The 24,148-nt window shown below is 34.6% G+C and overlaps 1 protein-coding gene across 3 annotated transcripts in view; it reads right to left on the reverse strand.

The window, feature by feature from the left end:
- LOC149801227 (centrosomal protein 43-like) overlaps nucleotides 1-24,148 on the reverse strand; it is a 112,390-nt gene that overhangs the window by 71,811 nt on the left and 16,431 nt on the right. For 2 of the 3 annotated variants that reach the window (XM_089955296.1, XM_089955294.1), the window contains 4 exons: nucleotides 14,319-14,375; nucleotides 11,255-11,325; nucleotides 7,094-7,155; nucleotides 6,327-6,350 (listed from right to left, as the gene is read on the reverse strand). In XM_089955296.1, coding sequence (XP_089811422.1) covers nucleotides 6,327-6,350; nucleotides 7,094-7,155; nucleotides 11,255-11,325; nucleotides 14,319-14,375 — 214 coding nt within the window. The remainder of the gene's footprint in view (nucleotides 1-6,326; nucleotides 6,351-7,093; nucleotides 7,156-11,254; nucleotides 11,326-14,318; nucleotides 14,376-24,148) is intronic. The other variant, XM_089955295.1, reaches the window with a different exon arrangement.

The following is a 24,148-nucleotide window of genomic DNA, read 5'->3' on the forward strand; positions in this document are numbered from 1 at the left end:
ACAACAACTGGTGGGAACATAATATAAAATAAAACAAAGAAAAACAGAAAAATCTTACAATGCACAGTAATAAGAAGAACGCTGAAAAATAAAACATCAGTGAAAAGCTACAATTTATAATGACATATGTCAGTGGAACAGTCAATAGTAATTAGTGACTGATTCCCATGCAAAGTCAGTGGTTTGATTCTTGCAAGCAGACATTTTTAAAAATAGTTTCAAAGCAAATTTAATTACAGCTATATTTGTACAACTAAATCTGAGCCAGTTTTAAGATGACTTGCAAGGCTAAGTTATTTATGATAAGTTCCAAGTGACCATTAGAAATATGTTTTTATTTTAATTATGTTTTATTATATCACTGCATACAAAAATGCTAAAAATACATATCATTATTCTGAAGTTAGAGATGAGTTCAAAGATTATCTGTATCAATTAAAAATTAACTGAAACTTTAAAAAATTGTCATGTGTTTTACAATTTTATTTCTTCTAAATCTGCCGTTTCTATGGAAACTGATAAGTGAACATGAAATGTATTTCTGAAATAAAAAAAATGACATCTCATACATATAACATAGGAAGAAAATTTGAGATGGTGCAGAAAATGGCCCTTATTCAATACAAAAAAACCTTATGATAATTATTATTCTGTGAACAATTAAACTCTCACAGTGAAACTGGAGGTTTCAAAGTCTGGACATTTCTTGCTCACAATGTGAATTTTCACAGGACCCTGTATGCTCCACATGAAACTAATTTGGTAGTAACACTTTATTTTTACAGTTTTTTTACATTTCATATGAAAACCACTTAAACTGACGATGTCATGAACCTTTTTAAAGACAAGTTTTGTTATACTGTGAAAACTAAGTTGCTTTCATCTTTTTTTAAGATATATGCAAGAGCAGATGCAAATACAGTAAGATAAATGCATGACTATATTAGTCTGAACAAAATCACAATTAAATCCAATTTTACATATTATTTAACTCTACAATTGCTACTTTCCATTAAAATTTGGAACAAATTTTTACTACCACTGTGACTTATTTATCCAATTGTTATTTACCTAATTTGTTATAAATAGCAGAACTTGTTTACGTGACAGGTACATTGAACATTTATTATGGGACAATTGGCATCAATCAATGAAAGTTATCATCCCTGATGTGAAAATTAAAGTGGTAACACATGGATTCTGTTCTTTATTTCTGTCATTCTTCAGAAAATGTGCAAGAACTGCTAAAAGATGAATACAAGTTAAAAAGGCTGACTGAATTGATTCATAGAAATACAGTTGGGAAACACAGTTATGTATACTCTTATATGCATAAAGTTACTGATTCTCAATTTAGAATAACTGAAAGGGAGGGCAATAAAAAATAAGGTAATGAAACTCATGGTATATCATAGAAAAAAAAAATGTGATCTTCTGTGGCATACAGACCATGTGTGTAAATGCCAGACATTATTTTCAAAAACAGAATTAATGGATCATATATTGTTTAGATTAAAACCAATATTTTTCTTAAATATAACAAGGATGAACTATTTTATAAACTCATTTCACTACAAAAGAAATAAATGTGTGTGATTTGTAAACCTTGAAGCCCTCTAACAGCTTCTCTTGGCAGAGAGAGTTGAGCTTAACCACAGCCTCCATGGCATAAAGTAACTGAATTTATGTGACTCACTCTGAATGGGAAACTAGTCCATGGCAGGTTAATCATAGGTTACACCCAGTACAGGCTGCTACATGAATCTATGTGACTCACTCTGAATGGGAAACTAGTCCATGACAGGTTAATCATAGGTTACACCCAGTACAGGCTGCAACATGAATCTATGTGACTCATTCTGAATGGGAAACTAGTCCATGACAGGTTAATCATAGGTTACACCCAGTACAGGCTGCTACCTGAATCTAAGTGATTCACTCTGAATGGGAAACTAGTCCACGACAGGTTAATCATAGGTTACACCCAGTACAGGCTGCTACATGAATCTATATGACTCACTCTGAATGGGAAACTAGTCCGTCACAGGCTAATCATAGGTTACACCCAGTACAGGCTGCTAGTACCTCCATCTATGTGACTCACTCTGAATGGGAAACTAGTCCATGACAGGTTAATCATAGGTTACACCCAGTACAGGCTGCTACCTGAATCTATGTGACTCACTCTGATTGGGAAACTAGTCCATGACAGGTTAATCATAGGTTACAGCCAGTACAGGCTGCTACCTGAATCTATGTGACTCACTCTGAATGGGAAACTAGTCCATGACAGGTTAATTATAGGTTACAGCCAGTACAGGCTGCTACCTGAATCTATGTGATTCGCTCTGAATGGGAAACTAGTCCACGACAGGTTAATCATAGGTTACAGGTTTTTTTTCAAACACCACATTAATGCAAATTTTTTGTCCTGGGTTTAAAATAATCAATCTGGACACAAATCAATTCTGCTGAGACCATATGATGCAAAATAATGGGGGTGGGATACAACAAGTTAGCAAATTGCATCCAAGTTTGCCATAGTTTTATTAATTGTAATGAGAAATGATTACAAATAACCAATATCAAAGTGGTATTTTGAAAAAAGCTTAATATTTGTTTTTATACAACATATTCACTTATTGATGATCATCTGTACCTTTTTCATCAGTTTTGATGTAGATTTTGGGCCAAATATTAGTCTGGTTCCCAATCCTTATTTTGGGCCAAATATTAGTCTGGTTCCCAATCCTTGCCATACTATTACTGAGTTTGAAGATTCAAGTAAGGAGATTTGGCACCACCACAAAATATTACATAGATCCTGAAATGTCATGCTGCATTATATATGGAACATTCTGTGTAACAACCAATTAAGGAATTGGATGTAAAAATTCAACTACATGCATAAGCTTTATAAATTTCACCACAGCAAACACCTGTCTTGAAAGACTACTCTGCTATGTGAGACCACCTGTCTTGAAAGAACATATTCTCAATACACAGATTTACTGATCATATAGTGGTATGACCAGTTATGAGACCACCTGTCTTGACAGACCATAATTCTTTGGCAGAAGGGGTGGTCTTTCAAGAGAGGTTCTACTGTATTTTATTACTCATTTTCACTAGCTATATGTTTAAGCTCTCTAAATTATCATGTCAGGTGCTGATAGTCAATGCAAGATCATGCAAACTCAGAGGGAATGCACAATATTTACTGTATGCATTCTAGAACAGGTCCACAAAAAAGTTAGCATAGCCTCAATTATGTTTTGTACTTTTCTAAAAAGAATTCCATAACCTTTTGCCTCAGAATTCTTAAGGATTTTTTTCCTCAAGATATTGATTACATTTTATTTCATGAACTGCATTACTAAATATGCAAACTAATGTAAGAGGACCACCTCCATGTAAGCAAATTATTTATCGATTGTTTCGGCAAAAGAATGAATGCTAGTAGGGTTATCAAACTGATTCAGCAACACAACGCAATGTTTTGCATGGCCCTATTATGTGCAATTTGTCACATGCAGATTATTTCACCAAGCTTCCACTGGGAATACACACTTTATGTGTTGAATCATTAGTCCAACCAAACCATTTTAAGACACATCCCAGGATCTGATCCTTTGAAAAAAAATTCACACACCATAAAATCAAGGTCTATAACATTTGCTAACAATGATTACTAACAAGAACATACATTTTGACTGTCACTGCCCTATACCACTCAGATTTAGGTCCATGCTGTTGGCAAAACAGCCATGTTTTCTATGTGGTCATGTAGGTGCATTTACTCATCTTAAATTAAGTGTTGTTATAAAATTTAATACTAATATAGTTTAACAAAAGTCTATTCAATCCTAATTACTGAATGCTCTACACCTTAACTGTCATCAAGGAATTTCCACATAAAAATATTTGATCGCTATGGACTTTTACAATGGTGGTCAGGTATTAAACTGGGTCAAGACAAGTGCATGTCAGGTCAAATCATCACAATATAGGGTAGTAAGATTTTTTTCTTCAATATGTGTAGATGTAATTGTGGCATCATAGAATGTGACATTCAATCCAGTTTGTACTGGATCACACCTTTAGGCTGGCTTCATCCAAAATTGTCCATGTACATTGAGTTTTGCCATATGTGTTGGGATGTGTTAATAATAATCTTCCAAAGGAATATGAATGTATGAGGATCCAAATAAAGTGAATGATTAATATTTAAAGGTATGTGCAATCAAATAATAAAAAATGATACCTGTTACTGAAATAGTTGGCACCAAATGCATACATGACTTACATTACTTTTACAATAGCAATCAACAAATCAAACTGCACAGGTCTTTCAGATACAAGATCCTGAACAAGAAAACACTAGCCAGAGGCATTACAGACCAGTACATATACCTAGATTAAACTTTTCAACTGCCACATACTGCAAATGTGTGATAATGAATATTAACAATTCTAAGAATGCTATGTCCTGCCTGCTTCACTGTGCATTATCTAAAAGGCTTGGAAAGTTGCTAGAACATGACAAGTGGGTTAGTGACCTACTTTTGCCCATGGTGAATAATGCTCATTTGCTCACCATGATAAACAGACCCAGCAAGTTTCATGACTGTATACAAAAGAGTGCCAGAAAATCTGAGCTTAATGCAAAAATAATCACAGGACTGCAAATGTAGATCACTGTGACCTACTTTTTCCCCATTATGAACAGTACTCTCCATGGTAAAATGCCCTGCAAATTTCATGACTAAACATGCAAGTGTCAAGGAAACCGAGCTTAAGCAGTTAATACAAAGACTTCATGTAATCAGAGGTGTGGAATGTAGACCAATGTGACCTACTTTTACCCATGGGGGAGCAGAATTTCCGAGATGAATACACCCACCAAGTTTCATGTCTATACATACAACAGTGTCACAGAAACTGAGCTAAATAAAAAGCCTAACTTTCACACTGACACTATCATAAAAGTTGTGATTTGTGATTTCTCAAGGATATTAATAGAGAAGTGCAATTCCTCTTTGGTATAATCAGGGTGCTGGTGGTGGTGGCGAATCTCAATTTTTAAGGGGGAAATTTTTTATGTGAGAACAGTATCAATGAAATGACCCCTTAAAGTATGTTCCCACAGATGGGTTTATGATCAATGTTTTACAATCAATAACATTTAATGAATAATGATGAAACTTTTATTTGTTAATCTTCATTATGAACACCGAGGCTTGTATGTTATGACAATGGCACTATATCATATGTATTGGTACTAAATATAATAGCAGACACATTACCACAAAATACTGAAAACTGCATATCCACCAGTGTACAATCTCTCCATCTGCAATTACTACAATGCTTTTGATAAATAGATAATCAATGAAAGAGTCTCATAACTTGATTGCAAAAAGTCACTTAGTAAGTACCCAATTACAGAAGTCATTCATTTTTGAGTTTTCTTAATATTAATGATTGTTACAGGTTTTCAGTATGCCCAAGGAAAATCAGCTGTATATGATATCCACATGTTCACTCATGTTTAAAGGGAAATTCATCAAATTTACTGCATACTGGTGAAAACAGTGGAAATGTAATCCCTGTCTTACCTGTTTCACAGATGTGACAAAAATGTTACTGACACTGCATCACTATTTTGGTTCTGATATGCATTCTTCTTGCTACAGTTCATTACACCAAAACAATGATTCTTCATACCCCAATTATCCGGACTTTCACTTATCTTTAGTAATGGAATGTCCTCTGAATCAACAATTTCTTCTTTATTTATATTTTCTGTTTATCCAGACAAAGAACACAGACCTTGATTTTCTGGCACATTATGTGATGGCAGATCTGGGTCTATGTTATTTGCAGTTGGACCAAACTTACAATCAACTATATACAGCAACATAATACATCTACATTGTACCATTCCCAATACAATGTTCCCATTAGCTCTGTTGCTATACCCTAACTTTATCCAGATTATCAGGGTGAATATGCAAACCTATGATTATCAGCTGGAGACATTATTTCTGTTATATCTAATATATTCTTTACCCTATGTATGTGTGTGTTGCATTTTTAGTAACTACTTCCCTACACCCCAAAATGAAACCCTAATTTTCAACAAGAGATAAAAAAATTTATTCCAATTCCTGCATTCATTGTGGGCCACAAACTTCCCAAATAAGATCAATTCAGCATGCAAAAGGAATGATACAGTATAAAATAAAATGAGGGAAGATACACAGAAAACATTCAAGATAGTTAGCTGACATTCCGAAATAATAATCCTCAGCAGGCTGATTTACCTTTTGGAGTCAAGGAAAAGTATCCTAAAATTGAATCATGAACACCAATGTCATCAATTGAATCCTCTAAGACATTTTAATGTTGGAATCACATAAAAACCTTCAACATATTTTTGTAACTTATGTTATAAGATTTAAAAAGTCAAGCTTTAAAAACACAAATAAAGGTCACCAAGAATCAATCAACAGAAGATGCTGCACATACGATCTGTTTGAATTTGTGAAGATAATTTTTCCACTCATAGGTTTTGTGATAATGGTACAATTTATGGTTTCACTGCTACTGACAAAACTGAATGGTGTGCATCAGGCTGCACAACAACATTTCTGGTTTTGTTTGGCCAAGCCCACTTTAATGCTACCCAAATGGTTTTGAGAGTTTTTGTTGGGCAATGAGAGTGTCTTGCATAAGGACACTACACAGGATAAATGGACAAAAATGTTTTGATAATTAAAGTTTTACACAATATTTGAAAGTGATGGGCAAATGTTTTAGGCAAGAATTTGGTACTGGTCATGATGACAACACACTAAGATGAGAGATATGATCATCAATTCAATGGCTTCAACAGCCATGAGTAATGACTAAACCGTTTCAGTATTTTGATATCTTCTGACTATTCAAGACATCAATCTATATAATTTACCTTTTCATATGTGTTGTGTCTGCATCTGAACAAATTCCATAATTGTTTTATTATCTCATGTTACAAAAATAAAATGAATAAAAATGTCAGAAAATTTTCATTAATGAATTTGGTACTTACTACTGCTAAAATCTCTATCAGTGGCTCTGAATTCATCATTCACATATCTATCCAACATATTCCTGCAAGGAAACATAAAAGGACAAGACCAAATGAAAAATCCAAAGTATACGTTTCTGTATGAATTATACAGTTATTCTGAATTTTGGAATTTATAAAAAATTCACCAAGAAGAGTCATTTAGAGATAACATATCTCCCCAGTACCCAGTTTATGTAAAAAGTCCTTTTGAAAGCACTCTAGAGATAACGTATGTCCCCCATAGACAGCTTATGTAAAAACTCTCTTTGAAAAAGTACTCTGTTGTCATCTAAAGATAACATATTATACCAGTACCCTGCTTATGTAAAAAAATCTCTTTGAAAGTACTATGTTGTCATCTAGAGATAACATATCTCACCTGTACAGAGCTTATGTAAACGTCTCTCTGAAAGTACTCTGATGCCATCTAGAGATAACATTTCTCCCAGTACCTAGCTTATTTAAAAATTCTCTTTGAAAGTACTCTGTTGTCATCTAGAGATAACAATTCTCCCCAGTACTCAGCTTATGTAAAATACTCTCTCTAAAAGTACTCTGTTGTCATTGGGAGATAGCATATGTCCCCAATACTCAGCTTATGTAAAATAAACTCTCTCTGAAAGTACTCTGTTGTCATCTAGAGATAACATGTCTCCAGTATGCAGCTTATGTAAAAACTCCTTTTGAAGGTACTCTATGCTTGAGCATTCTCAATTTGTACACTACTTAGTTATGTGCACCAAATTTCAAAGAGATATCTTAGATGGTTTTGGAGCTTGCCCCAGAAAATAAGGTACAAATAATGGATAGAAGGCCAACCAACTGAATAAAAATGTAAGAAATATTTAAATTGAAGAATTGTTATAATCAAATGGCACATCTACACAACTAGTCTAATATGTGTGCCAATTTTCACGGACATATCTGAAAGTCTTAAAGTTTTGGCCTGGAAAAGAAAGTGCAGATAACTGCTTGAGTGATGGACAGAAAAACAGACAAAAACATTAGAAATATTGAAACTAATAAATTGTGAAAAGCAAAAGGCATATCTGGATCACTATTCTAATGCAAGATTTCAAATAGAGATTACGCTCCAAAAATATGTGTGCATGATGGATGAATAAACAAACCAACAAATAAAAATGTTACAAAAATATTAAAAGAAAGAATTCTGAATGTGAAAATGCAATTCGAATATTTGTACCAAGTATCACAGAGATATTTTAAATAGTTTTGGCATTTTGACCTCAGATTTAATATGTGGATAATGGATGAATGGATGGACAGAAATGCAGAGAAAAATAAAAACTAATGAAAAATAAAAATAATCACATTTGGGCTGATAGTCCAATTAGTTTACAGTTTTGATGTATACATCTTGAACAGGTTTTCAGCTGTATTCCAGAAATAAACAGCTAGATAATGGCTAGATTGATGGATGGATAGAAAGACAGATTAAAACAATATATGTCTTAAAATTGTGAATATCCATAAGGAATGTCTGGACCAATAATTGTTGAATATGTGTACCACATTTCATAGAATTACCATTAATAGTCTGAAAGCTATGTTCTGGAAATGAAAGTGAAGATAATATATTACTGGATGAACAGAAAAATTGACAAAAACCTAAGATATTGAAATGTGAACCATATCAAGCATATCTGGATCACTTGTCCAATACGTACACCAAATTTCATAGAAAAACTTTGTGAGAATTACACTCCAGAAATGAAAGTGCAGAATGGATACATGGACAGACAGAATACATGGACAGACAGATTAAAACATAAAATATATTGAAATTGGGAATAGCATAAGGTACATCTGGACCAATATGGCTACTCAGTTTTCTACAGATAACTTGAACAGTTTGGGAGCTATGCTCCAAAAATGAAAATGTTTATTATGTACAGACAGGGAGACAGAGTGATAGCTATATCCACTTACATTACAAATCTGAGGGACAAACTGAAGGCCTAGGCCTGCATATTCAGAATGAAGAATGAATAGTCTTTGCTTTATAATGATCCACTCAATGAATAAAATCAAGTGAAGGGTCAGGAAATACATATGCAAAGCAAACGAAAGAGCCTGAACCAAATTCATAATTCAAATCTTGTCTGACTGTGACCAGGATCCTAAAGTCAAATGAACAGGCCAGCATGACACAGGATGAACTGTTTAAGAGTCATTATGATTATCACATACATGATAATAATCTATCAAGATACCACTATATTAATTGAGCCAATCAGCTGTTATTACATCCTACTGTCATCCCTAAGAAAATCATTAACATTTTTTCTCCGACTTCTCCTGGAGATTAGCTAACCAGTGAAGAATGTTACTTCTGCATTCAACAGAAAGCAGCGTTAAAGCCTAAACAGAAAATAAGATGTTTTTTAGTTCAGAGACTGACTTTTGTGAAGGATGACAAAGCAAAGAGGTGTAAATTGGCTTCAGAAAAGTTATTAGGACTAAAAATTCTAGTCATTTTAATTAAATGCAACTAATTCCAGAAAATGCTGCACTGAAAAGGCCCTTACAACAACCATGATACTCCTGTGTCCCCTCCACTGTCTGAGATTTGTTGACATAATTATTAACTGAAATTTTGTTAACTAAAATACTAGCAAGTGCAGTGTAAAGCACCACACACAAACAAGGTATTATGAAAAAGTATATCAATATATAGATATTCCAAAGTCACTGTGAATGCAATTGGAGAATGTTCATCACATGGAAGTTTGTTGTGAAATCGGAAGATTTAAGTGTTGGAAAAAAGCTGAAGATCTTGAATCAAATGAAACAGACTGATCCCGATATATTTCTCTCTCCAATGAAGCAATATTGATAATATATTAACAAAACCAGTCAAACATTTTGGAATAAATGAACAATTATTTTGTGCATACAAATATGAATATCAAATGATAAAAATTAAGAGATATTCCTTCAAGTGTAGTACTATCTCTTACAGGTTAAAAACACAGTGTACCACAGTGCAAGAAATATCTAAGGTGTCTCAAATTGTCAGCATAAGTAAGACACTACCAGAAATCAGTCAGATGCATTCACTATATTTTGGCTTGTCCTATTTGTGTCATGCTGTGTTAGTTCAAAAAACAATATTCTCAAAAGAAATGATGCACCATTCAATACAATTATATAAATTAGTGACTGTCTTAGCAAAGCAGTGAAAGAACAAAGACAGGGAATCAAAGTCAAGCTCATGATCAAAGCATTGCTGTGAAATATAAGTCCTTGATCCCAAGGTCACAGGAGCAAGAGCTTGTGTCATAAAATCAAATGTCCTGGCATCAAACTACTTTATTAAATTCAGGAACAAATTCCTTTATAGGCCTAAGGAAAAACCAGCAAAAGAACAAATTTAACCATTCTTCTAAAGTGTGAAGAAAATCCAACAAAGGTTTTAGGAAATAATAGGGAATGAAATACATCAACAAAAGCCTTAATGAAAATTGTCTGTGACGATCACCATGACTAAAAGATCAAAGGGGCGGGAGTGGATATTGCAGAATGAACTGTCTTAGTTACATAATGATTTAACCTAAGTATCAGCAAAATCTATGAAGGGATTTAGGAAGTAGAAGCATATAAAAAACCTTTATCCAAAACTTTAATACAAAATTTCTCGGACTGTGATCTTGATCCCAAGTTAGAACAATCATGTCATGGAATTAACTGTCTTAGCTTCATAACGATTCATCTAGTGTAAAGGAAAATTAATACTGGGGTTTAGGAAATGTATGCAAATGAAAAACCTTTAACCAAGAACCTTCAATGCAACTTTGTATGACTCTGCCCATTAGTCCAAGATCATGGGAGCAATCAGGAATGTCATAAAATGAACTGTCGTAGATTCATGCCACGTATAGTAAGAATCTATCAAGGGTTAATTAAGATATTAGCTACTTAAACACTTCAATCAAAACCTGAACTGCAAGTGACTGCTGTTTTACCTCCCATTAATGTGGGCTAGACAAAAGAAATACTACATTAAGAGGGCATACTTTCAGACTGTAATAGCAGAGCAACCATGTATTCCTAAAGCTAAGGAAACTACTATTTTCAATATTAATTTTTAGATTTTTTTAAAAAGGATGCAAGTTTTACCTGTTAAAATGTGGAAACATATCCAAGAATAATTCCCTTAACTCTTCTTTATCAATTTCTCCATTTCTGTCCTGAAAAAAGCAATTTTCATGTTACTCATTTGGTAAATATATCCACCATGTCAGAAAATATCAAATGGCCTACTGAATAACAAAAACAAAATCTTTGGAAAAAATTTTTTTTTTTACTTTGTCACATAACAAAGTGAATGGTTAAGTCATTATGTTACCAATCATAATAAAAGAAATGGTCATGCCTGAAAAAACAAGTAACTCTCATTTACAGAGGCTTTGTTTTTATTTAGCTAGAATTCCAAGTAGCCAATCCAGGATGATCCAAAGGTGGGATTGAAACCTGCACCCGTTTGGTTGCAAGACAGGCATGATAACCACTATGCAACCACAGCTTTTTGCCTAAATTGACAAATGCAGACCAAAGTGCTCACTATGCTGAGCTTCCAAAAAGGAGGTCAACAAAAATGGTAGGTGTACCTGCATTAAATCTGACCTGCAAAACGTTTAGCACAAAATTTTGCACTGAATCTTATTGCTGACACCACCACTGCTGTCAGAAAAGCTATGCTGGTGTTAACCATTTGATAAACTCTCCAAAAGCAATCAAACATTAAAGTGATTCGTTGAAATCAAAATGACAAATGTGATGATTTAAATCTTCAAGGCTGGCTTACAAGTGAATTTTGCTGTCAAAATTTACTGCTGACTGCAAGTGAAACACATTTTCAAGGTTGTACTAAGGATGAAAGGGTTTTAATTTCTTATGAAAATTAGTTGAAAAGAAAAAGCATAATTTAGCAAAAAATTAAAATGTAAGATATTTTGAATGGGAAAACTTCAAAGAAACAAGGAAATTATTAAAGAAAACAATGGTAGTTACAGGACACAGAATAATAAAGCTAGTAACAGCTAGATCTGGAACAGACAATTCCAAAGAGTAATCCATTTTCTGGTACAAATAATTATCAAACATTCAAGGGTACAATTTGGCAACTTCTTCAGAAATCCAAGTACCCATCTAGCAAATAAAATGTCATTAAAGTCTCACCAGTTACTAAGGCATGCATAATGCAAAATTAAAAAAAACCCAGAATCTCCTTTTTAAATAAATACATTATTTCATTCAATAGCTGTACTGACAAATTTGTAACTGCACAAAACCAGATCTCCCAATGCATTATGTGATGGCTGATCTGGGTCTGTGCAGTTTGCATTTGGACTTGATTTATAAGCATGCATAAACAGTAAAGTTTTCATTGTCATGTTAATTATTTTTCTTATTCTGAGAAACTTGGGCTTTGGATGTCTCATAGGGAAGTATCATTTATTTTTGTTAAATTCATGGTTTTGCCTGTCAAAGTTTGCACAAAGTCGAAGCAGCCAATGTATAAAAGAAGAATTAAAGTAACACTTCCATGAGTGGTATGCTAAACAGGTCATGGATGCCATTATGGAAAAAGATGTTACTGGTGACGATCAGTGCACAGTATTAGTAAACCTTGCAAACTCATTAATCAAGCCAATTCATGCTGAATGGATAACTGCAGCTCACACAACGAGTGAAAGATCGGATCTAATTATCAGTGGTTTTGAGAAAGCTGGACCTGTTTATTTCAGCAATTTGGGGATTATTTACCTCAGAAGCATTTGTGAGTACCATGAGATTTGACTGACATGATGTTGATACAGTGGCTTTGTCCAAAAATCTGTGAAGTGTGAACTTTAATACTCTGCTGTAATTAGTGGATATACATAGTGTTTCATTAATAATAGTGTTTCAAGAAATAGTTATAGTATTTTACAGAATTGTTCTTTTGGATTAAAAATGCATGGATAAAATGAAATGTACTTTCAGAAGGATTTAAATGTTTCAACAACAGTTGTACACGAATGAAGGATCAATTTGAATAAGTATTAAATTTAATTTTCATATACTGTTATTTTTTATTATTTTTTCTTTTATTTTCAGTATTACCGCTGTTTGAATATCTTATGGTTTTTCTCTATTTTCTCTCTATCCTTACTTACCTCACACATTGATTAAAGGCAGTGAGTGTAAAATTACAGCTATCAGATACCCTTATCAAACGTGTGCCTTGAAACAATATAAAATGATTTATAATTCTTGTTTCGAAAGGTTAAGTTAAAAAATAAAACAAACACATATAAAAGCTAATATTTAATTACCAGATTACAGCATTGAGGGACCCCGAGTGGCCGAGTGGTCTAAAGCGCTCTCCGTTACGGATCACTGCCATCTTACCTCTGTCTGCGTGGGTTCGAGTCTAGGATTCAGCCAATGTGGGTATGTGAGAAAGCTTGCCAGTAGCTTCTCGTGGGTCCATGGTTCTTTCTGGGGTTTTTCCGGGTTCTTCCTCCACCATTAATACTGGCCGCCATGTATAGCCTATCTTGTGCTGAAAAATGGCGTTAAACCCCACAACAACAACAACAACAGCATTGACCTTGGATTATCAAATACTAGTAGCTGTGTTAACCTCTAGGAATGAAACACTGTAATAAGACGGTGGGGGGGGGGGGCCTCATCCTATGTGGCTCATTTTTCATTGAGGATTTAAATTTGTGATTCAGGGCAAAAACAAAAAAACCACAAAAATTGGTCCCCCATGAAAACTGATGATATTACAGTAACCTGCAAGATATAAAAGTGATTTTTATCACAGATGTATTTCTCATTTATGTTTAGTTTGAAATATTTTGCAGATGACTGATTATTACTTGTAAAAGATAAATTACTGTAATGGCACAGCAACACAAATAAGTTATTATATGCCAAGACAACTGCATTAAAGTGCCTTTCCCAGATATGCACTATTGTAACCAATCTGGCTTGATCATATGATAGGGTTCTAACCTGCATCTTTTAGGTTACGAGTCCGGCACACAAGCCACTGTGCCACCAAGGTGTCAACTCTTACAACATAAAGTAGGACACACTGGACCTATTGTGCATTCCCATACCTGTGGGATAATAGTCAAAAGAAATCCCTGATCCCAGGTTGCTTTTTATCTAATACCTAATACACTACCTTGTCATAATATTCAAACTTCTTTTTTGCATCAGCTATCTGTTTATTTGTGAGGTCCTGCAAAAGAAAATGAGGAGGAATACTCAAAATACATTAAGAAAACACAGAAATCCATTTAAAACATTCAATCCTTTCAAAGGAAAAAGTTGAAAATATACTTTAATACAGTTGCTGAGGAATCAAATTGATTTCTAAGGAAGCCATTCTAAACACCATTTTGACAATCTGATTAAAATTAGATCTTGACTGTTATACATGAAGATCTGACAGTGACCGCTTATGGGTCATGTACCTGTAACCTATGTTATTACCATAATCACTAATTGTATCAACCAATCAGATGAAGTCTTAAATCTTCGCATTTGGGGACTGAGCAGTGTGGATGAAGAGCATGAATGTGTACTGAATGATTTGATTCACTTTCAGATTTTTGAAAGCTGCATTTCCATTGGCTAATTAAAAGGTGACCAGAACATGACCCTTAAGTGGTCGTCATCAGATCTTCATGTAGAACAGTGGAGATCAGATTTTAATCAAATTGCTTTTTTGATAGAGCAAGTTATAACATACATTCTTACCTAGTTTGATCAAAATTGGCTCTGCTGTTCTAAAGAAGTTAAAAATAGACTGCTATGAAGGCAACCCCAAACATGCATTTGTGATAGCATGTTTTAAGAAACAATCCTACCAAATGTTTTATAATTGGCTCAGCCATATTGGAGATGAAGCTGAAAATAGGTTTTCAATATGTGTGTTATGTAAGCCACACTTATGAGAGTCAACCCAGACACACTTCTTTGTAATGTATGTACAAAGAAACACTCCAACCAAGTTTGATCAAAACTGGCTCAATCAATCAAGATAAGTCAAAAATATTTTGTCCACTTGGTTTTTAAGAAAACCATATCATTATTTGTAAAGCCATCTCAGATGTAACTGTGTTAAAAAAATATCACAGGAAATATTTCTATCAAGTTTCTTCAACAGTGGCTCAACTGCTCTAGAGAAGTCAAAAGTAGGTTTTCTGTATGGTTGCTAAGGATACAACACTGCTGCTAGTGAAGCTAATCTGGAAACAATTTAACTGAGCTTGTCATAAGAAAAAGTGCTATTAAGTTTGATTGAAATTGGCTTAGTTATTGTGAACATAAAAGTCCATAGTAAGTTTTTCATTTGGTTGCTATGAAAGCCACATTGTTGCTGCTGGAGAGAGAATGTCCCAAGGAACATTCCCACCAAATACTTTATTCAAACTGGTCCATGGTTATTTCAGAAGACTCTGAACATTACAATGTGGATGTGGACAGATGACACACGCCTGACTACTGACACATGTCCAACACAGGGCCATACCATAAGCCCACTTGTTTTTATTGCCAGATAATCTAAAAATTAGATCCAGATGAAAAGAAAATTAATATTTAAATAAATGAACAGTGTACAAAATATCAGTGGGGATGACAAATTACAGACAATACAGTAATATGAAATTTTAAGTGACTGACACAACAGCAACTGCAAATCATCATATTTCATCATTAATTAACAACTCTGAATTCAGCAAACATGCACAATACTTTTCTGTATTATAATCTTTACAATGTAAAATATTTTTGCAAATTATTTGGCTGATCCAGGCAAGCGTGGGCAGGTATCCATGCTGCAAGTGTTGGATTAGAGAACAATGCTTTAATTAATTATTATTTTCAACAATCAAATATAAACGATAATAGTCTGCTTTTTTAAATTAACTATTCTGAATTCAATTTTTTGGGAAAGTAAAAAAATAATGTTAATAAATGCTTAAACTTAATATAAAGACTTCTGCTATTTACTACAAAGTATGTGCCAAATATATTGCAAACAATAAAAGTGATCACAAACCATTCAAGTTTCCAGGATATACAAGCAACTTAACCAAGTATGCAAAAAAATGACTGTTCCTTAAAAGTTTTAAGAATATCAATGACTGATTAACCAAACTCTGTTTATTAAATTTCTAGCAATTCCCAATGCTACTATCAAGCTCACTTTATACATCAGATTTTTTAAAGCTGAAGGCAAGCATTTATTATGATAATGTGGTAAGAAAATACGTATTTAGTTTTGTACGTAACGTGTGAACTGTATGTGTCTATCATGGAAAGCCTGTTTACATGAAAAGCTTTTGAATCCCAGCATCCATTAAGCACAATCAAGAGACTCTCATTGGAAATGACAATCTACTGGTGAGTAAGAATTTCCAAGAATCCAACTTATGACTGCAGAGTATCAAAACAATCTCCAAGATAGTAAATTTAGTAAGAAAACTATTTTGTCTAAGATAAGAGGTCACAAAGGCATCATTTTCATTCATGATTGTCTTCATCCACCTCGCAGTCAATAACTCACACAAACTGAGCTCCTAAAACATAGGCCATGGTAATAGTAAGGGCACAAGTTACCGAGTGACAAATACAAAATTAAGAAAGTAAGGGGGAGGGGGTTAAATGGTAAAATACCAATTAATAAATGCAATGGGAATATTTCTTAATAAATAGCTTTTTCTGAAGAAGTTCTTTACTTTCCATACATCAAATCTCTGAAAGATCAATTCAAACATTACTCCAAGTGGTTCAAACATTACTCCAAGTGGTTTCAGCAAATATAGTGTATGATCTCACTGCTTTTTGCATGTAAATGTGGATACATTCTATTGTCACTGTGCATTTAGAATAAACAAACTTCTTTATTTCAAACAGGTCTGATGGTTATTTTTAAAAAAAAAACTTCAAAACTCAAGTTTTAAAACATTAATATATTAATAAAATACTGAAGTTAAAACAAAGTTCTGTTCATCATCATCAACCTCTCAGTACCAATCTGGGAATATTAAGTTCACTATAAGCATTGGAACTCAATTCTCTGTAATGAATCTCATCTGAGAAACTAATCTTTTGATGCACCTAGTACACTTCTTTCCTTTATTAAATGTTGATCATATCTGCAAATGATAAACTATTGATTAATGTTCTATATTTTAATTATGTTACATGCACTCACTGTGTTCTCAGTATTCGATAAGCCAATTACAAAGAGTTTTCTTAACACACCACCATGACCAGTAGCTCTGACTTTGGTATGATTTGCATACCTTTTAATGTTTCTTATTCTACCCCGTTTACTTAATTTGATATAAAAGACTAATTCACATCATAATACAATGCAGATCAGCTTTTAATCAATCACAACAATGCAACCAACATTTCATCAAGAATGAGATAAAAAAAAGTTAGTATTTAATTAGGTTTTCATGGAAATGGCCTCATGCATTGCTGTGACAGTCAAGTGGCAATTTTCATGTTTGAATACAAGAGGACACATTGTATCTATGACGATTATACTGAACTACAAGACAGAACTAAAATAAAATTTTAACTTGACAAAACTTATACAAGTGGTATTTATTTCCTAAAGTGTTGCCATCATCAGGCAGGAAGTAGCTATAACAAGGTATTCAAATTAGCTTTCACAGGGGCACATTAGAAGTCCAGGAGGCAATATTTTGATTTAGAGATTTAAAACCAGTAGAATTCATAGGGATATACTAGATGTCCAGGAGGCAAGATTTTGAATTAGAACCAATAGCATTCACAGGGATATACTAGATGTCCAGGATGCAAAATTTTGGTTTAGAACCAGTAGAATTCACAGGGATATACTAGACGTCCAGGAGGCAGGAGGCAAGATTTTGACTTAGGACCAGTAGAATTCACAGGGATATACTAGATGTCCAGGAGGCAAGATTTTGGTTTAGAACCAATAGCATTCACAGGGATATACTAGATGTCCAGGAGGCAAGATTTTGAATTAGAACCAATAGCATTCACAGGGATATACTAGATGTCCAGGAGGCAAGATTTTGGTTTAGAACCAATAGCATTCACAGGGATATACCAGATGTCCAGGAGGCAAGATTTTAATTTAGAACCAATAGCATTCACAGGGATATACTAGATGTCCAGGAGACAAGATTTTGGTTTAGAACCAATAGCATTCACAGGGATATACTAGATGTCCAGGAGACAAGATTTTGGTTTAGAACCAATAGCATTCACAGGGATATACTAGATGTCCAGGAGGCAAGATTTTGAATTAGAACCAATAGCATTCACAGGGATATACTAGATGTCCAGGAGACAAGATTTTGGTTTAGAACCAATAGCATTCACAGGGATATACTAGATGTCCAGGAGGCAAGATTTTGGTTTAGAACCAATAGCATTCACAGGGATATACTAGATGTCCAGGAGACAAGATTTTGGTTTAGAACCAATAGCATTCACAGGGATATACTAGATGTCCAGGAGGCAAGATTTTGAATTAGAACCAATAGCATTCACAGGGATATACTAGATGTCCAGGAGGCAAGATTTTGGTTTAGAACCAATAGCATTCACAGGGATATACTAGATGTCCAGGAGGCAAGATTTTGAATTAGAACCAATAGCATTCACAGGGATATACTAGATGTCCAGGAGACAAGATTTTGGTTTAGAACCAATAGCATTCACAGGGATATACTAGATGTCCAGGAGGCAAGATTTTGGTTTAGAACCAATAGCATTCACAGGGATATACTAGATGTCCAGGAGGCAAGATTTTGATTTAGAACCAGTAGAATTCACAGGGATATACTAGATGTCCAGGAGGCAAGATTTTGGTTTAGAACCAATAGCATTCACAGGGATATACTAGATGTCCAGGAGACAAGATTTTGGTTTAGAACCAATAGCATTCACAGGGATATACTAGATGTCCAGGAGACAAGATTTTGGTTTAGAACCAATAGCATTCACAGGGATATACTAGATGTCCAGGAGGCAAGATTTTGAATTAGAACCAATAGCATTCACAGGGATATACTAGATGTCCAGGAGACAAGATTTTGGTTTAGAACCAATAGCATTCACAAGGATATACTATATGTCCAGGAGGCAAGATTTTGATTTAGGACCAGTAGAATTCACAGGGATATACTAGATGTCCAGGAGGCAAGATTTTGGTTTAGAACCAATAGCATTCACAAGGATATACTATATGTCCAGGAGGCAAGATTTTGATTTAGGACCAGTAGAATTCACAGGGATATACTAGATGTCCAGGAGGCAAGATTTTGGTTTAGAACCAATAGCATTCACAGGGATATAATAGATGTCCAGGAGGCAAGATTTTGGTTTAGAACCAGTAGAATTCACAGGGATATACTAGATGTCCAGGAGGCAAGATTTTGGTTTAGAACCAATAGCATTCACAGGGATATACTAGATGTCCAGGAGACAAGATTTTGGTTTAGAACCAATAGCATTCACAGGGATATACCAGATGTTCAGGAGGCAAGATTTTGGTTTAGAACCAGTAGAATTCACAGGGATATACCAGATGTCCAGGAGGCAAGATTTTGGTTTAGAACCAATAGCATTCACAGGGATATACTAGATGTCCAGGAGACAAGATTTTGGTTTAGAACCAATAGCATTCACAAGGATATACTATATGTCCAGGAGGCAAGATTTTGATTTAGGACCAGTAGAATTCACAGGGATATACTAGATGTCCAGGAGGCAAGATTTTGGTTTAGAACCAATAGCATTCACAAGGATATACTATATGTCCAGGAGGCAAGATTTTGATTTAGGACCAGTAGAATTCACAGGGATATACTAGATGTCCAGGAGGCAAGATTTTGGTTTAGAACCAATAGCATTCACAAGGATATACTATATGTCCAGGAGGCAAGATTTTGATTTAGGACCAGTAGAATTCACAGGGATATACTAGATGTCCAGGAGGCAAGATTTTGGTTTAGAACCAATAGCATTCACAGGGATATACTAGATGTCCAGGAGACAAGATTTTGGTTTAGAACCAATAGCATTCACAGGGATATACTAGATGTCCAGGAGACAAGATTTTGGTTTAGAACCAATAGCATTCACAGGGATATACTAGATGTCCAGGAGGCAAGATTTTGAATTAGAACCAATAGCATTCACAGGGATATACTAGATGTCCAGGAGACAAGATTTTGGTTTAGAACCAATAGCATTCACAAGGATATACTATATGTCCAGGAGGCAAGATTTTGATTTAGGACCAGTAGAATTCACAGGGATATACTAGATGTCCAGGAGGCAAGATTTTGGTTTAGAACCAATAGCATTCACAAGGATATACTATATGTCCAGGAGGCAAGATTTTGATTTAGGACCAGTAGAATTCACAGGGATATACTAGATGTCCAGGAGGCAAGATTTTGGTTTAGAACCAATAGCATTCACAAGGATATACTATATGTCCAGGAGGCAAGATTTTGATTTAGGACCAGTAGAATTCACAGGGATATACTAGATGTCCAGGAGGCAAGATTTTGGTTTAGAACCAATAGCATTCACAGGGATATACTAGATGTCCAGGAGGCAAGATTTTGGTTTAGAACCAGTAGAATTCACAGGGATATACTAGATGTCCAGGAGGCAAGATTTTGGTTTAGAACCAATAGCATTCACAGGGATATACTAGATGTCCAGGAGGCAAGATTTTGGTTTAGAACCAGTAGAATTCACAGGGATATACCAGATGTCCAGGAGGCAAGATTTTGGTTTAGAACCAATAGCATTCACAGGGATATACTAGATGTCCAGGAGACAAGATTTTGGTTTAGAACCAATAGCATTCACAGGGATATACTAGATGTCCAGGAGACAAGATTTTGGTTTAGAACCAATAGCATTCACAGGGATATACTAGATGTCCAGGAGGCAAGATTTTGAATTAGAACCAATAGCATTCACAGGGATATACTAGATGTCCAGGAGACAAGATTTTGGTTTAGAACCAATAGCATTCACAAGGATATACTATATGTCCAGGAGGCAAGATTTTGATTTAGGACCAGTAGAATTCACAGGGATATACTAGATGTCCAGGAGGCAAGATTTTGGTTTAGAACCAATAGCATTCACAAGGATATACTATATGTCCAGGAGGCAAGATTTTGATTTAGGACCAGTAGAATTCACAGGGATATACTAGATGTCCAGGAGGCAAGATTTTGGTTTAGAACCAATAGCATTCACAAGGATATACTATATGTCCAGGAGGCAAGATTTTCATTTAGGACCAGTAGAATTCACAGGGATATACTGGATGTCCAGGAGGCAAGATTTTGGTTTAGAACCAATAGCATTCACAGGGATATACTAGATGTCCAGGAGGCAAGATTTTGGTTTAGAACCAGTAGAATTCACAGGGATATACTAGATGTCCAGGAGGCAAGATTTTGGTTTAGAACCAATAGCATTCACAGGGATATACTAGATGTCCAGGAGGCAAGATTTTGGTTTAGAACCAGTAGAATTCACAGGGATATACCAGATGTCCAGGAGGCAAGATTTTGGTTTAGAACCAATAGCATTCACAGGGATATACTAGATGTCCAGGAGGCAAGATTTTGGTTTAGAACCAATAGCATTCACAGGGATATACTAGATGTCCAGGAGGCAAGATTTTGGTTTAGAACCAGTAGAATTCACAGGGATATACCAGATGTCCAGGAGGCAAGATTTTGGTTTAGAACCAATAGCATTCACAGGGATATACTAGATGTCCAGGAGACAAGATTTTGGTTTAGAACCAATAGCATTCACAGGGATATACTAGATGTCCAGGAGGCAAGATTTTGATTTAGGACCAGTAGAATTCACAGGGATATACTAGATGTCCAGGAGGCAAGATTTTGGTTTAGAACCAATAGCATTCACAGGGATATACTAGATGTCCAGGAGACAAGATTTTGGTTTAGAACCAATAGCATTCACAGGGATATACTAGATGTCCAGGAGGCAAGATTTTGGTTTAGAACCAATAGCATTCACAGGGATATACTAGATGTCCAGGAGGCAAGATTTTGATTTAGGACCAGTAGAATTCACAGGGATATACTAGATGTCCAGGAGGCAAGATTTTGGTTTAGAACCAATAGCATTCACAAGGATATACTATATGACCAGGAGGCAAGATTTTGGTTTAGAACCAGTAGAATTCACAGGGATATACTAGATGTCCAGGAGGCAAGATTTTGATTTAGGACCAACTACACATCATGACAAGTACAATGTTTAGCACAACCTCATGTCGATATGACCATCCAATAAGACATAATAGCATTAAAAACTTGTCATGATGGCACCACTGTAGTCATACTGGAAGTCAAATCATCATCATCATCATCTTCATAAAAGACCAACTAGATATTGTAAGAGGTTTTTCTGTGAAAATCCCATGTTGACATGACTATTCATTTTGTATCAATACCAAGATTTTCAAGATGATCACCATAAAATCCAGGATAAACTTAAAATATTACTTCATAAATCAAATAAAACTTTTCAAAAACTCAAATGATTATTTAGTTTTACACAGCCTACAGTGCATCTATTTCTTTCACTTTAGCCTCAATCTCTGCTTCAAGGTTTTCAAGAGCTTCTTTCTTCCCTTTAGCAGAGCATCTCAAGGCATTTGACTCGATTAAGTATTTATGAGACTGAGTGTTCTCTACTTTCTCTACAAGTTTATATGCAGTAACACAACATGACTGTATGTCCTTTTCTAGTCTCATCATCTTTGCTTTCAATCACTTCAGTTCAGAAATTCATAACTTCTCTTCCATTTTAACCTTTCCATTTTCCTCTTCTGTTGTCATCTCTACATGACTAAAGAAACTTCCAGTGCAAAAAAAGGAAACTGATGACTGCATACGTGTATAAATGATTAGGCATATGTGCAAAAATCACTTAGTTACCAAACTCAACCATGCTGCTGACACAATAAGATCACTGCAAAATCGTTCAATGCAAAGTTTCAGTGGAATAATGAAAAATTTTCTCTAAAATATTATTTTAGCTTTTTAATATTAAATTCCAGATCACTGTAGGACAAAAGTTAAGTTTCATGGAGGTTTCCATGAAATTTTCTCTGAATTCAAATCCCAGTTGGATTCCAATACATCATTAAAATTCAGGAGGGCATGGTGGAACCCTGTAACAGACATTATGCCACAGCATAAGCTCTTCTGGTCTATGACTAGTAGATCTAAAAAGCAAGCAAGGTGTCTTATTTTTGTGATGCATGCATAAAAGAAATTCAACACCAACATGAAATGTGATTTGAAGCTCCACAACTTTGTAATTTACTGTTTAAGATATAAATATAGTGCAACTTAAGAAAACCAGGCTTCAACACAAGAATGTATCCTCTGCCATAGGATAATAAAACATGAGGCAAAAGTGGGACTGATATTGCTCACCTGCACAGTTGACATACATTAGCTTGTCAATACCAATTCACATACTGAAATTGTTGAGTGAAAGAAAAGTTTGAAGCACATGGTTGCTACATTGTCATTTAGCATAGGTATGATTTATCTTCTTTCCTTGATATTAAATATACACATACATACATACATAATTATACAGTCAAACCTGTCACTAGCAACCATACATGGAAAAAAAATCAGAACTGGCCGCTGCACACAGATTAACCTTTTAAAGTGGTTTCTGAACAAGTACCATCTACCAAATATCATTACTGTTATTATTCTTCTTCTCAGTATAATTCTTATTATTATGATACAAAGTTTGTTTTATGTGCACTGTAAAACAAAATCATAAACTCCGAAATTTATGTTCCAAACAAGATTACTGTATCGTGTACACTTTAATCCATCCCATAAATGAAATTATCACAGACATAACATCTATACCGATCTTAGAAATCATGCTTGTTGCTCA

The sequence above is a fragment of the Sinohyriopsis cumingii genome, chromosome 4 (assembly GCF_028554795.1).
Source record: "Sinohyriopsis cumingii isolate HCF-2022 chromosome 4, ASM2855479v2, whole genome shotgun sequence".
NCBI lineage: Eukaryota > Metazoa > Mollusca > Bivalvia > Unionida > Unionidae > Sinohyriopsis > Sinohyriopsis cumingii.